Source organism: Perna viridis, chromosome 1 (assembly GCF_037379345.1).
Source record: "Perna viridis isolate PV_CMFRI_1.1 ecotype Kerala chromosome 1, ASM3737934v1, whole genome shotgun sequence".
NCBI classification, from domain to species: domain Eukaryota; kingdom Metazoa; phylum Mollusca; class Bivalvia; order Mytilida; family Mytilidae; genus Perna; species Perna viridis.
In genome coordinates this window covers 17,093,640-17,119,994 of record NC_142445.1, presented here as the reverse complement: position 1 = coordinate 17,119,994, position 26,355 = coordinate 17,093,640, and the positions used below count along the sequence as shown (strand labels likewise).

At 32.6% G+C, this 26,355-nt stretch overlaps 1 protein-coding gene across 2 annotated transcripts; it reads right to left on the bottom strand.

Annotated features, from left to right (window-relative positions):
- On the bottom strand, window positions 1-24,759 carry LOC148627520 (sodium- and chloride-dependent glycine transporter 1-like). Of its 2 annotated transcripts, none has more exons than XM_088574280.1 (14): window positions 24,446-24,759; window positions 14,265-14,442; window positions 13,489-13,620; window positions 12,389-12,650; window positions 11,514-11,644; window positions 7,785-7,921; window positions 7,317-7,420; window positions 6,362-6,486; window positions 5,804-5,916; window positions 4,661-4,792; window positions 2,655-2,754; window positions 2,310-2,410; window positions 1,651-1,824; window positions 1-447 (listed from the first exon to the last, which is right to left on the bottom strand). In XM_088574280.1, the coding sequence occupies exons 1-14, from the start codon at window positions 24,482-24,484 to the stop codon at window positions 355-357; spliced, it is 1,821 nt and encodes a 606-aa protein (XP_088430406.1). In that variant the 5' UTR covers window positions 24,485-24,759; the 3' UTR covers window positions 1-354. The 2 variants fall into 2 exon arrangements, with proteins under 2 accessions (XP_088430406.1, XP_088430409.1); XM_088574283.1 differs by lacking the exon at window positions 24,446-24,759 and adding an exon at window positions 20,408-20,428.
- Between the last annotated feature and the right edge of the window lie 1,596 nt (window positions 24,760-26,355).

Genomic DNA, 26,355 nt, shown 5'->3' with positions numbered 1-26,355 from the left:
TAACGTTATTTTAATCTTTATTTAAAAAATGGGGTTTTATTTTGTGACAATTAGTGTATAAAAACAATACATATCGTTTCAAACTTTCCTTAACATACGGCTGAGATCTAATTATGAATTTTATTTTCAAATAAACATAAATTAATATCAAGGGTTTGTTTTCTGAATTAAATAAATTGAATTGGGAAGTCCATTTTACTACAAAACAATACTACAATGATAAATTTATGATGTAATAACATGATCATGAACAAATAAAACGTTTACACTATAAAAATTACCTTTCCGTTCTATTCAAACTGTGGTATTCAATTTATAAAACATTAAAAATCAAGTTGTAATTACAAATAGTGTTTATGCATTACATCGGTACGCAAGTTCGTGTTCAGGACTTATTCCACCTCGTGCTCCCCATGTTGGTGCTGGCTTGCAAAGCTTTTTCAGCTTCTGAAATAAAAGAATGGCAAAATGGGTTATTTTTAAACTGATAAAATCGTACCTTATTAGAGCTAAACCATAGAAAGATGACAATACAATAATACTAATGATAATATTTTTTTTTCAATTATGCTATAGAGTATTCTTCAGTTTTATTTTAAGAAACATCCTACAGCATGAAATAAAATTCATATTTGGTAATAGTTGTTTTTTTTCATGTATGCCATTTTTACCTTTTTATCTAGAGTACGTTTTTATGAATGTAAGGATATAAATACAGACGAACAAAAGATGTTAACATCGACTTGCATGTTTATAAATTAAGTTATAAAACGTGTTTCCATTCAGTTATCACATGACATATGGAATTATTGTCTATTTACTGTCTTTTGGTTCTTTTTTTTTTACTACCTGCTGAAAAGAAAACTAATATTTAACAATCGGTAGTGTTGTATTATTATCTGGTAAACGGGAGATAACTCTAGCACAATTTAAAATCTGTGCACTTTATTGTCATTACTTTCTGCACGGGAATACTTCTGAGGGAGGGTATCAAAAACACTGCATAATAGTATTTATTTATATGTACACTGTTTTAAAATTAGTATCATTTCAGCAAAGAGAATTGTAAAAACTCAATATTACCCTGCAACTCTTACAGGTGTTTTGTTCAAATAAAATCTGATAAAATTAGCGGAGGTATCATAATTTATCAACAAGAGAAAATGTTATATTCACCATGCCGCAGGCAAGGTGAATAACATTTTTGATTGATTAATTAATCATGAGTAATTAGTTTATTAAATAAATCAATATGGTTGAGAGACTCTTATTTTGTGTTTCATTTTTTAGATTAAAACTATGACCCTTATAATATATTTCTAGCGTAACCGTGAAGGGCGAAAGAATAATTAATTGAATTTCAGCGAATTTGAGCCATTGTCAAGGTTTAACATGACCTGAGAGTACTTTCAGGCCAATAAAAAAAGAAACAGAAAGAAAAAGTATTCATGTAATAAAAAAAAACAATAGCGACCAGAGATTTATTATATAGTTTATTTTCTGGCATGTTGTGTAAGGCTGCATAACTACAGAATTTATACTAGTATTAAACTCAGGTTGAATTTTTATATTAAACTAAGTTAAAAGGAAAAAAATCTACATGTTGACAACACATTTATGTCATGGTTAATTGGTACTCCACACACTTACCTGAAACACTGAATCAGTGCCTTTCGTTTTGAACACAGCCCAAGGTATATATAGAAGAATGGGAATGATTGAAACAAAGCTCATACACCAACCAAAGCCGATGGCCCAGGATGGATACTGGTAATCTTTGTATGATACTGGTTTCAGTTGAATCATGTTAAATATGATCATTAACTAAAAAGACGCATAGAACATTATAGAATTATATATTTCACAACATTTTATTATAGACCATAATATTCTAATCAAATTAAGAATTACTGTTCTTTAAGATCTTTCCCTATAAATTAACTTGAGGAACTGATACTATTGCAAATCGTAGTTCATAATAATCTTAAAATATTTTTTAACATTTATTTATTGCTCATATGATTTAATCGCTAAGTGCATTTACATAAAAACAATTATTTGGGCCCGGTTGTTCAATGACTGGGAAAAAAAACTTTCAACTTGTATAAATAGTACTAGATGCTCAGACATCGTGTATCCAGTGAATATTTGTCCAGCGAATAAATCTTCTGAGCAACTGGGCCTTTGACTATGTGATAAACTCCATAATTTGACTATGGAAATTTAAAAAGTAGTTCAGCGGTTTTAATGTCTAATCATGAGAACAAATATATATTGCGTGTTTTTTTCTGATATGATAATATACTCACTATGAGCAACAAGGGCACAACAAACTTCCAAAGAATGCTCCATAACATGGTTGGTTCATACCCAAGCATCATTTTGATATCTTTGTAAAGTCTTTTTGTACCTACAAATTAAATTATGTTATAACATCTTGTGCATAAAAAAGTTTTTCATATTAGTTGTAGTTTCATATGCTAATACAAGTTTGATAGGAGTGTTTTTATTTTCTTTTTAATCTTTTCAGTTGTAATTTTATGTTGAATTGAGCAACTGAATATACTACAAATTGTTTTAACTGTCATAAAAGGGTGAAAATTCTTTAGTTTATGATGAATAATGTGATCATAAGATTTCTTTGTAGACTTCACCATAAAGCCAGCCGATAGCAATACATTCTGTTGTCGCTACAACCATTGGTGTTAACAACCCACTGTACCAGTCTACAATCTGCAATACGTACATTCCTCCCTACAATAAACAGACAAGTCAAACTCAAAGCAAGGAAGGTTCAAACAAAATGTATAAGACAGACACAAAAGCTCAACATCTTTATTTATACCCATAAAGTTCTTCTTAAAATCGTAACGGTGTACCAACTAAATTTAAAAGTCTTATGACACCTGTCATCCTTCATATATCAATGGTTCGGACAAATTTAAAGTTTATTGCAAAATTAAAATGCTCAAGTGGGTATTATAAACCCAGTAGCTTCCTAAGTTTGCATATAGTTTCCCCAGTTTACCAGATATCGAAAATGCGTTTGGTCACATGTTGTCAAAGAAACAGTCGGGAAATGTCTAAATTTTTTTTTAATACATAAATTTATTAATAATTCCTGAAAGACATCGAAATCCCCTTACAGCCCAGGGTAGCTGAATAAGGAGTTCCCTGTTTTTACACCTCTCATATCCAGGGAATGTATGAGAGTTACTCCCGTTTCTTAATAAATGACCGTTTTCTGATGCACACGGACTTTAAATTTCTTTAAACTTTTAAAAGTATGTGAATATATTATTTCAAATTATATAAGTAAATTCTATAATGGTGAAGACTTAAATTATACAAAGGTATCAAAAAGATGCACAGTAACATGCCTAACCTGAAGAAACCATTGAAAACATATACATGTAGGGAGTTTCCATAACCTCGGGTACAATAAATGCTACCCGTTCTTATACACGTGTCAAAACTTTACAAATTGCATGGTATATGTAATTGCCTAGTTCGTACTTGATGATATCTGAGAAAAAATTAATTTCATTTATTATCATATTTCGAATTATTAATTTGGTTACAACCTTCTTTTGGTATTCAGTAACATTCCAAATTACCCACTTGACTGTTACCAGAATTGAGTCAATTAGTAGCATTCTCTTATCGGCGGTTTGAGTACCTGGAACTATTACCTTTTCTGACTATGTATCTGGCCAAACCCTATTATTCCACCCAATTATCATCCCAAATATTTCCTCCCAGATTTCTTTGACTAATTTACAGTGGACAAAAATGTAGAGTAAACTGTCGTTTTCTTTACAAAAGTGACACTTCCCGTTTGACCTATTAGTTTTGTGCAGCATTTCTTCAGTGTATGTAACATTATGCAATATCTTCCATTGAAGTTGCTTGGCCTTTCTGCAAGCAAAATTATCAGGTAAACTTGTCCATATTTTTTACCACCCAATATATGTTTGAAAGTGGGTCTCCCATTTAAGTTCTTATTAATTTTTTATCATTAATGATTACCTTTTTTTCTAGTCAATAGAGACCTACTCCTTGTAAAGAGTCTTATTTGTTCCAGTATTTTATGCCACCTTCTATTCACATTTTGTCTAACATGGAAATGTTTCAAAAAACATTGTAGTTGAATGTAATTTGTTGGTTACATCACATATTCATATCTTAAAGGAATTGATAGAGATCTACTACCAACAAAAGTATTGAAAAGAAGAAAGGTAAGTTTGAGTCATAAAGTTGATCATTCTCATTCACTTCATTCATTTTTCAACAGGCTTTATTATGAGGTCAGTGCGAAAATCATTTATCCTATTTATTCACAATCTACATGAGCATAGACAATCAATATTTCCTTTTTTATACAAAACTAATACCATTACTTTTACTTTTTTACTTTGTGATTTTGATAAATCATGTCTTTGTACATGGACAAGACAAGATTTAAGTTCTGTAATTTCTGTCTTACGCGAATATTCAATAGGTGAAAACTAAATGTATTTCCGCTTAATAAATACACGTTCATGTGGCATTGCTTTGAAGATTGTAAACTGAACCATAAAACAAATCTACTGACAATTTCTGAAGGAGAATATTTGTGAATAAATAGTGTTAGAGTAACTATGTTTTATTGTTATTATACCTGCATAATTAGTGGTATGTTTAATAGGAATCCAAGTAAACAAAACCCTATTGTTAAAAATATTTTCTTCTTCCCCAGAAGATTTGGAAAATCGTCTGCTATTGAGCTGGTAACTGTTTCAAATGTTCCAAACTAAAATAGAGTAGTAATATTTACTAAGATATTATTAAATAAACATTATGATTCCAATAACCTTTAATAACGACCATAAACTGTTGGTAAAAAAGCATTCATTAATTAACAACTACTAAGGGAAGTATTTCAACCTTAAATCACCCTCAGCAACATAATTAACTTCAGGTAATAAAGTTGTTTTTCCCATGATTATATTGTCAACATTAGGTGGTTAATTGGACAAAGAGATTTTTAAAGTTTTTTTTCAATATTTAAAACCCAAATTTTGGGGCCTTAATTAATTTATGTCGGCTATGAATGCTATTTGGTTTGCATGTTGATTATCAGCTAGGTGTAAGATTTATGGTGGTACAGTTAGGCTTATTGTGACCAATTTCTAAATTTAGACTAGATCCCTCAATACTAGTATCAGTCACTTGGATCAAAATATTTGTTCACGTGCTTCTGAGTGCTTCCATCATCAGTGGAAAAGTTTACCATCAACTACTCTAGATTTGTTTTGGTGAAAATCGACGACTCAACAATTGTTTTGGTGAAAATCAATTTATTTGGGAGTGCCAACACATCTATAAAAGCATTTAAAACCTAGCAGTTTTAAGCTTCTACAATGGAAATGAGAAACATTATGTTGGTACATTCTGCACGGGAAGTTCACCAGGTAATGTTCATTCAATCGAGGGTAGAACAACTCTATACTTTAATATACTAAGTTACTTTCTGTAATGCGGCAATAATAACTTCAAGGTAATCTTGCTGCATTATGTAAATGTATCAGATACTCAATTATTCGAGCATTAACCTGCTTGGTTTTTTTTTAATTTCTGACTATGTAGAAGGTTGGGTGTAACAATATTTATGATTTCCTTCTTCCATTATGAATTAAACTTGTCTTAGTTTATAATAGACTCGAAACTCATTGCCCTTTTGTTTGAAATTGACATCTTTATTTTAATCTCGGTGTTTCTGTTAATTAAACATTATGTAGAGTACCTTGTAACTGAAACATACCTGCGTGTCAAGGGAGATCGTCACTAACATTAGGAAGAACAGTACAGCCCACATTGGCGAAATGGGCAAGTGTGATATTGCCTCGGGGTAGGCAACAAATGATAAACCCGGCCCTAGAAATATGAATCAAATAAATGTTACCGTCCAAAGTATGTGAAGTAAGCATACTGTAGAATTCATTTATATATAATATTTCAAATCATTTCATATGCCTGCAGAATGTCCATTTTCTGTAAATTCAACTCTTACAAGTAAGGAGTTGAGTTCGATTCAAAAAGTTGCACGCGAATGGCAATTCTATAATTTAATTCATTTAAGTTAATTATCTTTTACTTATAAATATAAATTTGCTTTCCACATGTACTCGAAAATGTATTTCAGGTACAATTAAGAAACATTTTACATGAATAATATGATCGTCTTATTAAGCATTGTATTTAGTTTCTCTTTAAAAAGATTTGATGGCAACTCTGTACCGTGTGTTACACATGTAGTTTTAATGGTTACATTAATTTAACAACTATAAATACAGCAAATTTGACAGATTTTTATCTTTACCTTGTGCTACAACCTCGTCAACAGTGACCTGCTTAATTTTTGCCATATATCCCAACATGGAAAATGTGACAAATCCAGCTAGAATACTGGATCCGCTGTTGATAACTGGCACAACTAATGCTGATCTATATATGTAAAAGCACTAATAGTTATGGAAGAAATCGTATCACGTGGTTCAGTATCATTCTATTTCTTCACTACAAAATGCATTTACAGCTAACTGATTATAAGTGTCAGTCTCCAAACTGTTTCCATTGTCAAATGTTGCATACCCCTTCACTGGACATTGTAACTCATTCTATCTCTTTATTTAGTATTTATCATATGAAATTAAAAAATTGCTTTACCGCCATTCAGCAAATTAATAATTATTTTTACTTTTAAAACATGCTTTTCAATGTGGATAATCTAATTTCCTGCTGGCTAAAATGATGACTGTAATGACCATGCCTAATCATAATGTAACTGAGATAAATAAATTATGTCTACTTAATAGCTCATTTTTTTTTGGTCATAGTTTGACCATCTAAACACCTGAAATGTTTAATAAAAGATATTTTGTCAAATTCAACACAAGATTTACCTTTCTATCGACAACACTGAAGCATTGTGGGATATCTAGTGTTGACTTGGATATTAAAAGTTTAATATCATGTTTTGTGCGTTAGATGGACAAAATATGGCTTAATAAAATATTTTAGGTAGAAAAATTTTGTCTAAATAAACACAAAAAATGTTGACATAGACATATTTTGGTTGAACTAAATAATCTTTTGATTAGTCGACGAACACTGACTGGCATGACGGTTGTGGTAGACAATATGTATTTATCATAAGCAGACAGAGCATTTCTATGGATACAGTATGTATGTATCAGCCATAAGACGACTGTGAATGGTAATATCAGACATTAATTTGTCTAGAAGTGTTAGTGACATGATTATTTTTAACATACCTGTAAATATTGTGATGAAATTTGTTAAATCCCGCAAATGTTATAAGATTCCCCCATCCAGCACCACATGAGTAGAAGATCTGAACTGCAGCTTCACCCCAAACCTGTAGATTCCAAAGAGATTTTTGTAAGCATTTCTAATCCAACTTTTAAGAAAACGCAAGTAGTATGTTTACACGTAACCGGATTCTGTAACGAATATGGATTGTTTCTGTGAAAATCACCAAAGGAATTTTATAATTCAAGATCTAATGGATTCAAATCCAAATATTAAGAATTGATTCGTAATCAATATCATATCATTTTGTTTTGCATTATTTAAATTGCAGAGTGCGGGTTAATCGACGTTACTGATGTCATATATCAAACATCAGCTTTGCTGAAAATAAGAAAACCAACAAATAAGAAAGCTTGTTTCCAATTAAATTAAATAATCATAAAACGATGAATTGCAATTTTGAATACTACCTCTGTTGACAACAGCTTTTCAAACTTTGGAACCAAATAGAATTCGATGCCTTCTCCAGCTCCAGGCAGTGTAACTGCTCTCACCAGAAACACCATCAGGACGACATAAGGGAATGTAGCTGTAACGTACACCACCTGTTTAAAGTAGAAAAACGAACATCAAAATCGTGAAACCTGGCGCTGCAAAGCAGCTTTATTTGGCCGTAAAAATGAATAGGTACGGACTTGGAGGGTGGAGCAGTGTATAAGGGTGGTAACTATGTACATACCACTACACACTTTACAACTCTGGTTGTCAAAAGTACTTGTGTGGTGTGAGTGACCAACTTCGATAAGATAATTTTATAAACGAAAATAAATTTGTACATGAATATTGTCTTGATATCTCATAATTATGTTAACAATAATTGTTCATGTGTGCCAAAAACTACGTATGTTCATATAATATTACTCAAGGTTTTTTACCTCTAGTAGATTTCCCTGCTAAGTTACGCTTTTCGTTTCATACAAACCAATCTACGCGTTTATGCTTGTTTTATGTACATATATATTTTTTTGATTTCATTATGGTTCTATTTTAAACAGTTGTAAAGGATGTGTAAAATACTAAGGAACTATATTTATGATTGTAAATGCAGAGGGAGTGCCAACACATCTATAAAGACATTTAAAACCCTAGAAGTTTTAAGCTTCTACAATTGAAAAGAGAAACATTATGTTGGTACATTGTTAAAATTCAGCAAATCAACTTTGTCATGCGTTGTAAATAACCAAAAAAGTTAACTTTCACAAAATACGGATAATCAAACACCTGAAAAAAAAGACCTAATAAGAGTTTTTTTTCCTTTAAATTTACTGTATCAAAAATTTAATCCATTTAAATGTAACTGATTTGCAATCGGCGTTCTTTGATTTTAATCCAGAAGTTTTCAATTGCTTCCTTCTCAGATAATGGTATCAATGATAACGCAACATTGCTTACTACCAGCTCATCATTATCTTCAGTAAGTAGATAGAACGTATTCGTGATAAATTTGACAGCTCTTCAATACTAGGTGCTAATTGATTGTTTTGATAAACATGTATTAAATAAATACTACAAGAATAGCATTTTAAAGTCATAAACAGCTATTGTTAATAAATGCTTTGAATTGTGCCTATAAAATATTTTATGAGTTCTTCACATGTACTTTCATATGTATGCATCATTTATTTTTCAACTATAGAGACGCAGTTAGGTTGTACATACTTCACTGCTAGACTAAAATTAAACTGAAATATGAGTTAACATTTGAAGAAAAATATACAAAAATTACAATGTAATTTAATGAAGTTGTATGACCATTACCAAACAATCCCGTTCTCTTAGAGGTAAAACTTTTCAGGGAATTCTTTATACCAATGAAATGCACTTCTATTAAACAGGACTTCAACGTTTTGTTTATCTTTCATTCAAAAGCATGTACATGATGACTTAGAGAGCAGGATACATGTACAAATCCTTTTCAATCAAAGACGTTACAGTATGCTTCTAAGTGTACCCCATAAAGTTTGCTGAGAAAACTGTCGATTCTTCCAAAAAACAAGTCGATGTTCTATTACAATAACATACATGTACAGTCGTCTATACAAAAAGTGTTATTATGAAGATTCAACCGACTTTTAAATACGCGAAAGCTTAATAAATTATCTTGTATGGCAACACAATATTTGCCACAAAAATGCAACCAAGTGTAAGCGTGCAAAAAAGTTTCTACATTTATATTACAATACGTCATCGATAACAACCTAAGGTGTAAACTTGGAGAGTTGTTTTATGAATATTCGGAAATATTTTTTCCTCGTAGTGTATTTATTGCACTCGCACACACGTGAAAAGTTAGATAACTAATCATGACAATATTTCACGAACATTCGTACTAAAACCCTATTATATTAATCGTAATGTCGAAAATTATATATGTAAATATCAACCAAAAAATGACGTTTCAAACTAAAACTGTGGGATAAAATCAATCGGCGCAATAGTTCACACGTTGTACATGTATATTATTTACAGGTATGCACATTCAATTTCGTCATTATAAGAACTTACAGCTAAATTCTGATTAACTTTCGTGTTTCCACACAAAATAAATTGGAAACTAGTCGTTGCAATGTTTGCTCTTATTTTTTTCTACTTGCTCCCCCTTAACTTATCCAACGGTGAAGAAGGAATTCGTGAGCTGTGTTTTCAAAGTTACCATGCCTTTCCAAATCAAATGATATATGTATTCTTGCAAGTTATCTAAGTTAATCTCTTCATGGGTGAGAGTCGTCTACATTTTTATACGAATATGACGTCATATCTTTGGTTTTATGTTCTCAAAACAGGATGTTAATGAATACTTGGTCCGTTCTAACAGATAACATGAAGATCGCAAGCAACTGAAAGTTTTTTTTATTGAAAGTCGCCCTAAAAGAAACTTTAACCCTCTCATTCCAAAGATCGATTTAATATGTTTGGAAAAAAACTTCTATTTTAACGCAGGATAAACCAATATACAAACACTGTAAAATTAACACTAGACGAGTTGCATACGATCTTGATGGACAGCGCTTCATAGTAATCATTAAAGAAATGAAGTCACCTACTGTTCGGTAATTTATAAGGATATTTCAATACTCAAAAAGATAGTTATTTACATTACTCATTTCATGTTGAAAGTATGTCTGAGTATTGTAACATCGCTATTCTAAACCGAGACAACAGATTCTGTTTTAATGCAAATAGATGGTTAAGAACTGAAATGTTACTGTAGGACCAATGCAGTTATAGTCCGTTTGTCCTCTACAGGTTCCCATTCACAATTATATTTGGGATGGACAAGGTCATAATTTAAAAAAAATACTTCTAATATTTGTGCTTGTTGTTTTATTGTCAAAGTTGTGGCATAGTTTCGAACAAATTAAACAAATATACTAAACAAATAACTTATCTACATATTATGAAACAAACAAGTTCAAGTTAACTTCAAACAAAGCAAAAAGAGGTCAATGATCTTGTCACGACAAGTCAACGACCATTTTTAAAACTCCAGTGGCCTCCGTAAATAAGATTTTAATTGTTTTTATGACATCTCAATAAGAAATATTTAGATAAATCATTGAATCTGTTGTAAAAATTCTCGCTGAAAAAGATTTGGTTAATAACAAAATGGATTCACAGTTTGGTTTTTTGTGGATTTACCCCCAGGGTCTGTAGAAATAGGACGGACTATAACACAAACAAACGTTGGTCTTCGATCGAAACAGTATATCGACTTCAACCTAAAAAGGTACCAACGTCAAATTAGAGTTATGCAGGTGCGACGAATATATCTATTATGAAATTGACCCATTTAGCTATGATAATTAATCGAAATTAGAGATCTTTTCATGGAGATACTGTCCAAACAATGTCTAGTTGTCATTAAATTGTGTTTAGCACCTTATTTGTTTTGTTAAAGCATTGAACCTGCATAATTCTAACAGAGATTGATATAGAGTATAACCAAATACACTACATCACTAGTGAATTCTGCCTTTATAGTTTGGCCCGCATCGGAGCTCCAATTCGGTAAACTACGATGCCGACTCTAAAATTTCGCTTTACACCCAAATATCGGAAGTAATTTGATAAATTCTATAGCAATTGTTTGTTGAAAAAGGCAAAACCCATTTGTTTTGTCGTGTATAGAATACTTAGCTTTCCTGAACTCTTAATGCCTTTAAACAGACAAATGAAGATGAGCAGCCATGATAATACCAGGCACACAAGAAGTTCCAACCTTAATCCTCCCATATCTTCGATCCCCTCCGTTATTTGCAGAACATTGTATCTGCAAATAACTATTATTTACATCCGGGTTTCTTTGACAACATGTGAATTCATGAAATTCAATATTCATGCTTAATGTCAACTCCTGTGAGTCGCAGATATCTGATCTGCCAAAACCTGTGAGTTTCATTTTCTAAATAAATTTTGCATTGTCATGTATATATACAAATACGAGCAAGAAAACAAACTGTCAAAGCATCAGAACACTTTGCAAATTAAAATGTCAGTCTCTTCAAGGCGCTTAGGATGAAAGTCTTGGGAATCAGAGCCTAGTCTAATTTCGGTATCATCATGCAAAAATGTCAAAAGCTGTTATATGTAAACTAAAGCTTACAATTTGATAATCTTCTATATGGCGGAAAAAGAATTATATCAATTATTTTCATTAGCATGCAAATCGCGCAAAAACACTTCTTCCACAAGTTTGTAAAACCAAACTAGAAAATGAGTGTAATGTACTTAAAATAAATAGCAACATTTATATTATTTATTTGTGTGTCAGTGTGTGTATGCGTGTGTGTGCTAGAGTAAGAATAATGTTTGTAAATGAGGATAGTACAAAGGTACATGCATATTCAAACGACAGTAGCCTGATTTTCTTCAACTTAATGCTTCTTCAAAGAAAGAAAATTCCTAATTGATCGAGGAAAAATACAGTTTATATACATAAACCGTTGCAAAAGTAAAAAGAAATAAAGAGGATATCATGTAAGTTTTTTACACATTGAGCTTTTTACGACTTTACCTCCAAAATTCTTCTGATGCAGTATACTTTGTGGCATTCTTCATAGCCGATGGGTCGGGTAGGGTAGCGTTCGAATCTGATGAATTGTACAAGTGGGATCCAATCGAGGAATAACAATTAACTGTGTTCCATTGGTTGTTGCAATGACTCCATGGTAACACGCTGGTGAAGGAACAATACAGGAAGTAAAGCACCCACGTTAGCAGTACGTTAATATAAATGCAGTAAATCATTGATACTATTAAAGTTCCGTATCCAACACCTGCAAAAATCAAATAAATCCTGCTTTATATTCTATAAAAAAAATCACTGAAATGTTGTATCCTTGGGTACCATTTGGTAAATATTTTTTGTGAAAATGAAAAAAATTGTAATACGTTGAAATATCATATAAGAAAGTTAGACTTCTATAAAAACAGGTTTTTCGTATACGTATACTATAAGATTACTGTTTTTCTCTACTAAAACAGGGTCATTGATCGTTTAAATGTTTTTTTTTCTCTAAATATTGTCCAACCGTGGATACCTTGACTTCACTCTCAATAACCGTCAAATTATGGAGTCGCCTTTTCTGCAGAAATTCGGTAAAGTTTACTATTAACGACTTATAAAACTTGAAATAAAACACAAATATACAATAACATCGTACGTCGATGATCCATCGTATATGACGTCACAAAAAGTGTAGAAAATATTAAGTATGTTAAAGGTAATAGAGCTTCGTTAACGTAAAGGTGTTAATTAGTACAACATAAGATGCTCAAGATGTTAATGACTTTTTCAGTACAACACCGAAATTACGATTAAATACTTTTATAATAATGCTCTGTGTTTTCTGTGGTTTCGTTTATACAAAAGTGGGAACAATTCAAATTACAAATATAAAACATCAAATAAACTTTGCTTTCTGAGAATTTTTGAGGAATTATAATTTAATTATTCATGTGTACTATTACTTTATTGGTGTTTTTGTTATATCTTAATTACATAAGCTATATACTCTAATCATCTATTGAGAAGATATTGAAAAAGATGCTATGTTGATGGGTTGTTGTAAGTATTAGATTAAAGCTTTGAAATCTATGATTTATCAGTTTTACCTTTCAACAATGGGCATATTCTCCATATCGTGACAGCACTTGAACTAGAGAACTGAGCTACGGAGTACTCCAGGAAATATATTGGAATTGCCCCAATCACCATGAATATAAGATATGGAACCAAGAAAGCTCCTGTCATAAAAATAAAAATAGATGTAAAATTTCGAAATTTGGTTGGAAACAAACCATATCGATGACACATGATCAATAGCACTTGTGCAATGTAAAATAAAAACATATAATTAATCATAACAACGATAGCCTTCATGAGAAATCTTTGCGTTGTGTTGAAAGAAGTTCGTACCTAATAAAACAAATACACTTAGTGTAAGTGCATATTTGACACGTTTTGCATGAGTTGCAGAGGTTCAAAATTAGTGAAATTTATTATCTTAAGTCAAAAAAGTTGAGTTGCCATGCATATGTATGATCTCAAGATTTATGGTATATTCTTATAAAATTTACCTTTTGAAAGTTCATGCATGCCTTACACGTACACACATATACGTGTGAGAATGATTTGTTATTAAAAATGCATAAAGTAGACAAAATGTATGTCATATTTAGAAAATAAATATTACAATTGTAGGCAACTCTTCAATGCGATCATACATATACATTATAACTCAGCTGCAAAAAGATGACACGTTTGCTAGATATATTTTAGTGCGTTTCATGTTCCATCTTTAAAGTTTTGTCGCTGTCTCCGACTTTCGGGTTACATATTTACTGGTATAACTGTAATTTCCCTTGAATCACCCTACATCCATTCTTACCTCCTCCGTTTTTGTAGCAGAGGTACGGGAACCGGAATATATTCCCTATTCCCACAGCATATCCAACTGAAGTGAAGATAAAATCAAATTTGCCAGACCAAGTTTCACGACCAGTCGGTTCACTATCATCCGATGATCCTGACGTCACTGTCACCGACTCAGAGTCGATTGTTTTCTCCTGAAAATGAGATTAACAAATGATTCTACTAAATTATGATTGCTACACCTATAAAAATACTTCATTCTGTATTTCAAACTTAAGATTTTGAATGTGTAAAATGTTATTGCTCTCAATATATAACTGTAAAACTTGTCACCAATAATCAGACAAAAAATGTAGAAAAAATACAAATAAAAAGCTTTACCGAGCGCAGCATGATACAACAATTGCCAGTTGAACTATGTTCACTTGGCGCAAGTGTAAACACAATATTTGTTTTTTTTGGATACATTTAACATACTATAGGGACTTACAGTTTATTATCTACACAACAACTCATTTAGATATAATATAGCACCATATTTTGAAATTCAATTAAAGTACGGAGTTCTGTTTCAGGATGCATTCATGGATCAATTAGTCATTATCTCATTAAATGCTTCGCCGAGCGCAGCATGGTTAAATAAAAAATTTTCAAAATCACACCAAAAATAATAAAGAGCTGCGCTTTAAACGCATGATACGCCCGTTACCCCTTCAACTTGTCCTTATGCTTTTAATGAATTTATATGATCAACTAGAAATACTATGAGCCTTGTCAAATACCCTCCCCCACCAAAATAAAAAAGTATGTAAATAGAAAATGCACCAAAAAAAAAAAATTGGCACCATCAAGGTTACCTCAAGTTTATCTAAGTTTGTTGTCTTGATTTTTCACCCATACATTTCTATCATGTTTAAAACACACTTTTCTGACAAGCTTACTAAGTACCTTTTATATTTATTAGTCGATCATCATAACAAATGGTCTGTTTTAAATTATTTTTCAACGAATAAAATTTCCTTAGCCGTCTCCGGCTTTTTTAAGAGTAAAACTTCAGAACACGGGAACGTAAAATTTGACATTTATACAAATGAGATGGGAGCTTACTTCAATAGACATGAACAATTCACCAAAGTTTCATAAAAGTTGAGGAAAGTGTTTTTGAGTTATTGTGCGAAAACTTGAAAATCCCCCCTTTTTAAGTATAAAAATTCATAACACGTAAACGAAAAATCTGAAATTTATAAAAATCAAACGGGAGCTTACATCAACAGATATGAACAATGTACCAAAGGTTCATAAAAGTAGGTGAAAGTGTTTTTGAGTTATTGTGCAAAAACTTGAAAATCCCTCCTTTTTATGTATAAAAATTCATAACACGTAACCGAAAAATCTGAAATTTATAAAAATCAAAAGGGAGTTTACGTCAATAGATATGAACAATTCAACAAAGTTTCATTAAAGTTGGTGAAAGCGTTTTTGAGTTACTGTTCGAAGTGTGGACGGACGGACGGACGGACAACGGTATAATACCATAATACGTCCCGTCTTAGACGGGCCCATAAAAAGTAGACATTTTCAGGTGTTAGCCAATTCAACCCCTTATAACTACAAAACCGTAAGAGATTTATGAAATCTGATTGAAACATGCAGGGAGGGACCATTATGAGGAATAAAAAAATCGAAATCGAACCAAAAACAAAAAGTCGATATTTTCGGGTGTGGTCCTACTTTTCCCCTTATAACTCTAAAATCGTAAGAGATATCTGAAATCTGAATGAAATATGCAGGCAGATTGTTTTAAATTCTCATGAAAAAAATCCAGTTTTGATAGAGTTCATTCTTTTTAAGGTGTGGCTCCACTTTGGTCCCATAGACTAACAATGCTAAATGCTATATAAAACCTGTTAATTCTTAAAACAGAATTTGATAAGAAAGAAATTTTAAAAAAGAAATGTCAAAATTGATTGAAAAGTAAACCTTTTACATCAGTATCAAATAAACACCTATTTTACCTCTTAAGACTCCCTTTTTTGCAGAACGGTTGGGACCATTGATCCCATTTAAAATAGAAAACGTCAACAATATATCAAAACTTCCTGATATTTGGTTCAATACAACTTAAGTTATCGTACGGAAAAGTAACAACCCCGCCGACGACGACTGACGACGACAACGACGATAACATCATATTAACATGATGCGCCCGCATTTTTTTTTTTTTTTGCGGTCGTGTAAAATTAATACATATTCTGAACAGTTTCTTATGACACTTATAATGAAACAAAAGTAGGTGTAGCTTCATCTAATGAAAATATTTCGAAGGGCGAAAATTAGGATTTATGACATTGCCTCAGGTACAAAAAGGTTTGCCGTTTTTATTTCCATTATTTACAATAATACTGGTAATACTTGACATTAAAGTGTTATATAGGGTCGTTACTTCATTTGTAGTGGTTTAATATATTGACCCAGGAACAAGTCCATTGTGTGGAATTTCCCAAGGATTGGTGTGGTTAAGTCAAGTTTATAATAAGCCCATTGTATAAATTAATTGTTATATGTAATATTCCAAACAAATGCAGAAAAAATAGGTCACCTAACTCGTTTTGGCCATGAAATTTAAAAAAAAATAAAATAGACTTGATTTACTTATCGATTTTTCTGCTGCCTCAAACGAAACAAAACACGGATATTTAAACCCGACGATTTACTGCGAAGTTTTAATTTTCACATTCATCGTGTAAGATTCAGATTTGTTAACCGGGTTTGTTCAAACAAACTATATGCACAATGTCTGCAAATAAATTCGTTTTATTTGGTCAAATATTTTACATAGATTTTAATTTTAAAATACGACGCTTTCAAAATGCTTTTTCTTTTTCTTTTTTTTTCTTTTTTTTTTTTTTTTATAAAATTGCGAACAATTACATGTATACATCAATAATATAAAAATCTTTCGACTGAATTTATGTCAATATTTAAAACACAACTGTGAAAATCTTGAAATTTGAAATAGTTCATTGTCATATAGTATCAGAGAAAGTTATTTGATGATAATCAGCAAAGTTGAATACAAATCGAAGGATAGAAGTCATTGAGAATAATCCTACAATGTAGACGACCAACTTGTAAAAGTAAAACAGGCACAGAAAATATGTATACATGAAATCCAAATTTAGAACAGAAATTTCAGTGGTAAAACAATCTCTTGTAAGATATTTGATCCCACTGGAAGTCTTCTCACACTGTGACTCTTATATTAGTTATTAAATCCAATTATAAAGTCGAACAGAACGAAGTTCAAGAACTAGACAATTTTCCTGGCAGGCTCAATCAGTACTATGAGAAAAATGTGACTCTTTCCCGTAATCATTCATACGGTGTTGTGCCTGAGGAAAATATTAGATGTGCCTGCTCCGAACAGACAAAGGGATCTTTGTATAGTGAAAAACAACCACATACATTTTTTTAACACCACTTTGTATTTCATTTGTCGGTCACGGCCAGAGAAAACCAAGTTGAAGGTGAAGGTACAAGGTAACAAATGGAAGCGTTTAGTCCAAGGTACAAGGTAACAAATGGAAGCGTTTAGTCCGTCTGCCCGTCGTACTAAAAGTTCACTGAAAATTATATTATACTTTCGCATTTTTAATCAATTATTAATATGAACAAGTTAACTCAGTTACATGCACGTGTCTAGCTTAATCTCATTTCGTAAAAATATGCACCATACGAATTATCATGGTAACATTAATTTCTTATTTCAAATGAGCAGAAAGCTTCAACGTTTGTCGTAAAGTTTGGTCAATAGTTTTCTTTTACCATCGATTTCTAAGTGTACGTCAAGGTATGAGACTGACTTCACAGTGTCTGATTGATTGACTGAATGTTTGGGTTTAACGCCCGAGCAGCAATACTTCTGCTACATTCAGGCGATGAACATAAAACGGGATGATAAAATGAACATGAAATGAAAAAAAAAGGATGGGACACAAGGATAATAGGGTCGACAAATTTTGATTGTCACAAGATGAAAGGGAGGGATGGGTAGGGTCGGGCAATTCAGCCTCCAGTGGCGGAGCGCTAAGGTTCCTACTCCTATCGAATACCACAGCAGGGTTCTTTAACGTGCGAGGAACGTGGCATCTTTCCAAACACGGTGCACCACTATGGTTTGCGGTCAGGTTTTCCGTAATATAGCCGGACAACCCCAGCATGTAACACGCCAGGGGTACCGCATTCCACCACCTGGGGCACATCTCCCAGTTGCTCTGTGGGCAGAGCGCCTAGCCCCCGGCTAGGTTTCTGAGCACTATTTGGTCGCCTTTTACGACAAGCTTAACGCTGCTGCAGGCCTATTCTTTCGACACCCGGACCTGCACGGGGCTCACAGTGTCTGTAGTATCCCTTACCTCAAGTTATTTTGGGTAGATGCGATATATCAAATTCCCTAAACAAGGATTGTTTAAAGATAATACGTCATCTATAAAGCGGAAACTGAGATTAAAGGATCTAGCGAAATGATATTCGTTATTTCGGATAAGATCAAGCTTGTGGAGTTAGGAACTTTTAAATTGATACAATATGACGTATAACAACTGAGCAATTAATGAATGTCCATGTATAGCCTGAGTATATTAAAGCTGAAAAGAGATGCACACATGATAATTGTACAGTGGAAAACGTACACACCACGGCACCGATTGGGGAAGCATCCATTGTCGTTGTGAAATAATTGCAAAGGACCTCGGCCATTTCCCCCATGATTCTGACCAGAAGTAGGGCCAATTTCAAAAAGTTTCCACATGACATGTCCTGAATTTTAATTGAAGTCGTTAGAAAAAACTCTTATTGGTCCCAAAAATGCAAATTTGTGAAAATTTAAATAGATGAAAAGTACAAAAGTTGCAATAAAATCGTTCAAAAATGCATTTTCGCCATTTTGGGTCTAAATAGAACATTTTGAGTCGGGAATCTCCAGTAGAAGCACATCCGTAACCATCACAGTGTATGATTTTTTTGCATAGTGTGATTTGAGAAAAAGACATTTTTTATAAGCACAAGATGGTTGGTACTTTAAGGTGAAAAAGGAACTTTATCCGCTAAAAATATAAAACACTGAAACAGTAAACGTTATGTAGCTTATTATGATAACATTATTATGTAGTTGTCGTAGCCTAACTGATTGAACAGTCGCACTCTACTTTACTATAAATGCGAAGGTTTTTGTTTCGAGTCTGACCCGGAAATATTTCTTATGTTTTAATTTTTTGGTTAAAATGTTATTATTAAAACCCATTTCATACAAGTACTTTCGATAGTCGATTTGTCATATTTTATCATAGGAAAATTCGTGTATTTTAAAGGTCATGTTGTTACACCCATTTTCCATGCGGTTTCTCAATCAATCAAATATACCATCGATTCGTGACGTGTTTAAATGCCTGAAAGAGAAACTTCGCATACACAAGGCAGAAGATTTATCCGATCCGACTAAAAAATATAGCTAAACCGATTAATTTTTTTAACAATGTAATTTACTTTTTTCTTAGCCAAAATTCTTGTGAGCGATAATGTTCATTGCTTAGCGCCACCTGGTTGATAGAATTACTTTGAACTACTGTATCACTTTTTCGACATATTATTCAAATATTGCCAAGAATTTCGACTGTTAAATAAAGCTTCAAGTCACCGCCGTAAGATGACTTGAGCTGTTTTCCTCAGGGTTCTGACTACAAGCAGGATTGTTGTACGAAAATTCTTACTAACATGCATAATGTATAACTATAATGCTACAGTAATTTTGTGTGAATTTTAATTTCAATTACGGTGGAATTAAATTCTATTGAATACAAGAATAATTTACCTTTCTGTGACCCTAAATAATCATGATTACTGATTAATTTTAATTTTTTTTTATATCCATTGTCGATTATAGCATACATGTATAACATGGTTGAAATCTTCGTCAATAATTTTCACAATTGACAAATTGGGATAAAAATACATTTACTACATCCTACATCTACAAGCCAGACGCAAAAACGCCAACCATTCTTTATTCTTCTGAATCAATTTTAAGGAATCAATTTACAATTTTCTGAACAATGCTTCATGATAGACGTAACTTGACCCACGGATTTAATTAAAACATACCTGCATGATACTGAATAAATGGACTGAAACTATCCAGATGTTATCAAATCTGGTTTTGATAAAGATAGCTTCGGATAAAGTTACAGTGTCGTATGAATAAATATATGTAAATTTCTATTAGAAGATCTAAAACAGCCCCAGAAACTAGTATCATAATATCAAATACATGTATACTGTGACTATATTTTGACAGATAAATGACCGCATTTCCTACGAAATACAAGTAAACATGTTCAAAACGTCATAACACTTTTTGACAGTCGTATGTCAAAAGTGTCATACATTGTTTTTAGTAAGGTAAGACACCAAAACATGAGCATCAGTTTGGTTTAGCTTTTATAGACTAAAAGGTAACGGATTGAACTTAAGAAAAATGTCTAGTATTCACTCTCTTTTAAGAATATGTTGTCAATGAAATTGCAGGTTTTAGCTGGAAAGGCATAACAATACTCGTGCATAATTATGTATAATTCATAAGACCCCATCCCTTTATCGATAATATATGGACTATATATGTTGAAAGAGATAATTGTTTTCGTCCATCATGTGATGGTGGCGACATTAAAGATGTGCATTCACTATATATCACAGAGAATTAATATCGAGACAAACTAAAATTATAAAATGCCCACTTAATCAGTTAAAACCCTACTTTACAATAAAAGACTTACCTTACACATTAAAAGCAATTATACTGATGTACTAAAATTAACACTTAAATTCTTGAACGAATGCTGGACCTCAGATCACATGTTATTTTTTTCTCTTCTTTATTATCTGTTACTATCATATAAAAATACCTCTGAAACACCATGGTCATACATGCAGTGTGTTACTTATTTTACTGTTCTTTGGCATTGTAATCTCTGTATTCATGCCATCAGTACAGTGGTTTGCATGTACATGAAAATATAGGTCTAGACATCCATAAAAGTAACTATGTGTACTCGGGGTTGGGGCCAATGGCAATCCCAAGCTTCACTGTTTGTACCAGCAAATACTACACTGTATATAATACTCTTTCACCTTTTTCTAACTTTTTGAGAAAAAATATAAATTTCAATTAAAGGCAAAACTAACAACTCCTTTATGCTCGAAAAGTAGAAAAAATGGAAATCTCTGGAGCCCTCCCCCTTTTCGAAACTTCTGGGTCCTATATTATCTACAACTGACACGATATAGTTAAATGCTTTAATGAATGATCCTTTTTACCTTTAAAGCATCCGATAATAAATTTCTTTTAAGCACAAAACAATACAACACCTACTATGTACACCAACAAAATGAGTTAAGTGGGCTGTAACGTCGTTACGTTAGGTACGTCCGTATAATGAGATTGGGATTTGATCGGATTATTTCAAGAGGATTTAAAGTTAAATGATACTAGCTTAACTGATATAGAAAAGTTCCTGTCACTTCTTTGAAGTTATTTTTATGATATCATAAGTACCCTACTTCTTAACACTAATCGTAACTAATCCTACAATGCAAACCATTTGTCCTTCACATGCTATATATCACCTACAGTGATGTAATCGCGTTACATTGTGTAACTAGTGTTTTTCTCTTTCGCACAGGTAAAAAGGGGAAAACACTTTGAGCCGAATGTACATATTTATAGATGAATATTTCAAAAAACTCAATAAAAAAGTTACCAATATGTACAAAACTGTATGACTTCGGTCCCATGATTGTTAAAAATGAAATGCAAACATCTGGTTGTTTAAAAGTCTTCAGTATAGCAATAAGAAAGTTAAATCTATTGTTCCTGAAAATAATGCTGTAAAAATCATGTATCCAGTTTAATATCTTGTTGACGCCATACATTTGAGTCATAGTTTTCCTTTCCTCGTTTGTCTACTCCGGACTTGACTTTTTATGAGCAACTCGGTGGGTATTTCTAGAGAAGCAGAGGACGCTTACCCTACCGGTGCACCTAGTCCATGCTGCCATTTTTAGTGGCGTCCGAGTTGCTCATTTGCCTTTGTTACTTTGTATGTTTTTTATGTTCTTTGTTGTGTATGTCTGTTTTCCATGTCTGTCCCTGGGTTGCATTCTTTTGATTACAGCTATAACCTTGGTTCCCTTGCTTATTCTGTCATATGTAAAGTTAAACACTCGCTGGGTCAAAGAAATATGCCGGGTTTGAAAACAAACTAAATTGCCAAATATATAGAGAGAATAACTCTTCAATATGATTCCTAATACAAAGGTCAAGAAATTCGCATAGCAGTTATTTGCACCCGACAGAGTCAACTAAGTTTTCAAACGGGAAGTATGCAGACAATGTGAATGGATGTATCTATTCACCAATCATAAAAACAAACCGATTCACGAGTGAAATCCGATTGAACTCATTTTTATGAGCACACGGATACGTATACCCAAACAACATTGGTACGGGTTATAAATTTAACAGTTCTGTGGGATAAATCGGGACAAGAGGGTATTACAGTGGACGGAAAATAATTACATATACATACATGTAGCTGAATTAGTCTCAACGGAAAATCTACTTATAAAATTTTTTTCGTTCTTCGGCTTTTCACATTTTGATGTTTATGTACAAGATGATGAAATAAAATAAGACTGCCAATCATAAAACTGGGTGATATCCTGCTTGAACTTTATCATTTACAAGCCTAAAGACAAAATGACAAACTTTCTTCATAAGCAGCTATCAAGAATAATCTTGCTGCATGCACACCTAAAACCTTTCAATGATGTTTTATGCCACTGAACGGAGTTGCACTTACAATGCACATGAACGAACAGACGGACGAACGATTAAGGGAATTCATTTGTGAGGGGACAACTTAAATGTATAATAGAATGGCGGCGTATTTATATCAAAGGTTCTTCGGTACAATGAAAACTTTGGCTATTAATACTTGTGATATTTAAAACAATGAACATTTTGCATGCAATCGAAGCGTGATTATTCGAAAAACACATTCAATGTATAATAAATGTCAAACTCGACGATAACCACTGATTGACGCTTAATCCGTAAAAACTTTAAATGAATGGAATCAAACCCTTTCTGAATACCTGGCAAATCGCACGGACAAGCTGTCTGATCTATTTTTATTCAGTCGTTATTGGAAAAATACACATAGCAATTCACCAAATCTTCACCTTTAAACAACGTAATATGAGTCTACATAACTATATTCATCATGCACGCTTAATTAATTATCATTGTTTTCCAAAACACAAATAAACGAGAAAAAAGATACACAGAGTCCCACTTCGTCTTTGTTATAATATTATGGTAGCGATGAAGTACTGGTTAGATCCAGCATACGGCAGATTCTTAACCGAGCATAAATCACAACTGTAATAAAAAATTCCCCCATAATAATAGAAAAATAATTACATTTTAACCTAAGATTAATATGCGCGTTAGGCAAAAAAGCTGTTGCCTGCCCTTAATTTTGCCATTTTTTGGAGATAAAATACATCCAGGAGAGGCATAAATGATGCTCTAAAACGCTAACTCCGCGGAGCTTGGGGTGGGGGGCTAATTTTGCCTACACTTCAATTTGGCCTCAGTTAAGCGCCTGGATTAAGACATGAATGACGCACGTATACACAAAAGCACATGCTGCAATCATTTTAGCTTACTAAATGCCATGTCGGTATAAGATTATTTGTCTGCATTTGTGTGGTTGTTAGGGAGAGTGGTAGTTAAAATACGTTATACATGACCATTGAAACTAAAATCATATCATTAAGTTATTTTCTTGAACTTCCTGATATTATTGACCGCTCCCCTTGCCAAACACACATTTATTTGTACGTCAATATTTCCACACATACACCTTTTCCTATGTGTAATACATTCCATGAATAAAACGCTCTTGTATAGGAGAAACCACGATGATAAAATTTCAAAACATATGACTAATAATAAATAGTAGCATGAAAAGATAAAGTTTGCCAAATCAGTTATACCACGAAATACAAAAAACGAAGAAAATTAAAATAATAATAATAATAATATTAAAACTAAAAATACAATTACATGATACTTACATCTGACTGCAGGAATTTGTTAGCTTCTAGAACATCCATATTAACAGAAGTACAAGAAGAGAATGACTAGTTGAGTCAGATGTCCACTCGGACAAGCTTATTAGTTATTTATTTGTCAGCGTGAATAGAAATAACCTTAATTACGGTATTCTCGTGAATTTAACACAAAGACGTTTAGACATAAATTTACTGAACCGAGCAATGTAAATGAAATACAGTAACACTCGATCTCGCTCTGTCGAGTATCAAACGTTCTCTGAAATGAAAAGAACCCAGATTTGGTAAGGACAAGAATCGATATCGATTGACGACTGTTAAAGGTAAACTCTACTCAGTTTTAGGTCAAAATGTGTGTATGTCATGGCAACACACAAATGGAAAAATTGCGCTCCAATATAAGAATAGTTTTAACAAAGCGTTCATCTGAACAGTAAACAAAAAGATTACGTGAGATACCCAGTACAGGAAGTGCCAGTTAGATATTGATCGTTATATGGTTTCTGATATACATTCATTTCTTATGTTTGCCATTGATGTCAGTGGAAAATTATATTACTCATACTAAGTCTTGCCCAATTATTTATTTATTTATGAAAATGAATACCTGGTATTCATGATGAATTTCATTATAGAATAAGTATGTATAAATTATTTGAGCTAGGACCCTTATTATATGTTAGAATTGGCGATCGTCAGTGATTTTATGCATTGGGTTTTATACCGTAGATTTAACTTACATTCTTTTTTCGAGGAAGGGACGGTCATGCAATATAAGTTATAAGCTGCCAGGTCACCGTCTATGATTATTTAGACAGTCAGTAGATTTTGTTGGAGGGTGAGGCATTGACCAAATCCCTCCAACAGATCTACTCACTGTTTAAATAATCATAGACGTTGCGGGAACTTAGTGTCAACGTTATTCTGCAACTACTGTTATCATTGATGAATGGATTTTCCTTTTATGGTCATTTGCATATTTCATTCAACTATTTTCATCGATGTCGGACAGATTTGTCTCCATTTGCATATTGCTGCTTCGGTTATTTGGACGAATGGTTTTATCCAATCACGAGTGGTCAACACAACGCAAAATCGTACAATTGTAAAAAAAATTAGAAAAATAAAAAACATGATAAGTTAGGTTTTAAATTAAAAAAACTTAAATAAAACTTTATCTTATTATTTTATTGATACATTTATAATAAAAAAAATGCGTCTGTCCTAACGGAGTCCTATCAGAATGTAATAGGACAAGTGAGTGTTCTATTGCATTTTTCACCGTGCCCAATCCATAATAGATATTGACCGCTCCTTAAAACTATTCACTCCTGTTTGGATAAGGCATAAGAGCGTAATAATAGTTGTCGATAAACTGGTCAATATCGTGATTTTTAGACTGCCCACAGGACAGCTGTATTGACTAAGACCGGGATAATGATCGAGCGTAGGCGAGGTCATTATCGCTGTCGCAGTCAATACCACTGTCCTACGGGCTGTCCAAATATCCCGATATTGACCAGTTTATCAACAACTATTATGTTTATTTCATTGAGGAACCATATCCTCGATTTTTTTTCAGAAAGCCATGCAAATCGTGTTTCTGCATATTTACATTGACAACTGCTTGATCACGAACGCGTTTTAATAAGGGGATGTAACTCTAAATTCGTAACCGGGCATTACCACATTATGATATTGACTGGCAAAACTTTATACTGCAGGTTAATTAATACCACGTGTAAAGGTTTTATCCAAGTGAAATTACTGATTTTTTACTGATATGAAATAAAGTTACATGTTCATCAAACGCCTTGTGGGCACGAAACCATTGTTTTTGGTAGTGATATTTAAAGAGATTGACATCGATAATGCTTTGTGATACGTATTTCATATGATAAAGATTAATTTGC

Excerpts from the sequence above, each read along its gene's own strand:
- LOC148627520 (XM_088574280.1), bottom strand. The coding sequence starts at position 24,484 with ATGGATGTTCTAGAAGCTAACAAATTCCTGCAGTCAGAT. Across the intron at positions 2,755-4,660 it reads ACATACCACTAATTATGCAG|GGAGGAATGTACGTATTGCA; the intron begins GTATAATAACAA and ends TGTTTATTGTAG. Across the intron at positions 448-1,650 it reads GCACTGATTCAGTGTTTCAG|AAGCTGAAAAAGCTTTGCAA; the intron begins GTAAGTGTGTGG and ends CTTTTATTTCAG.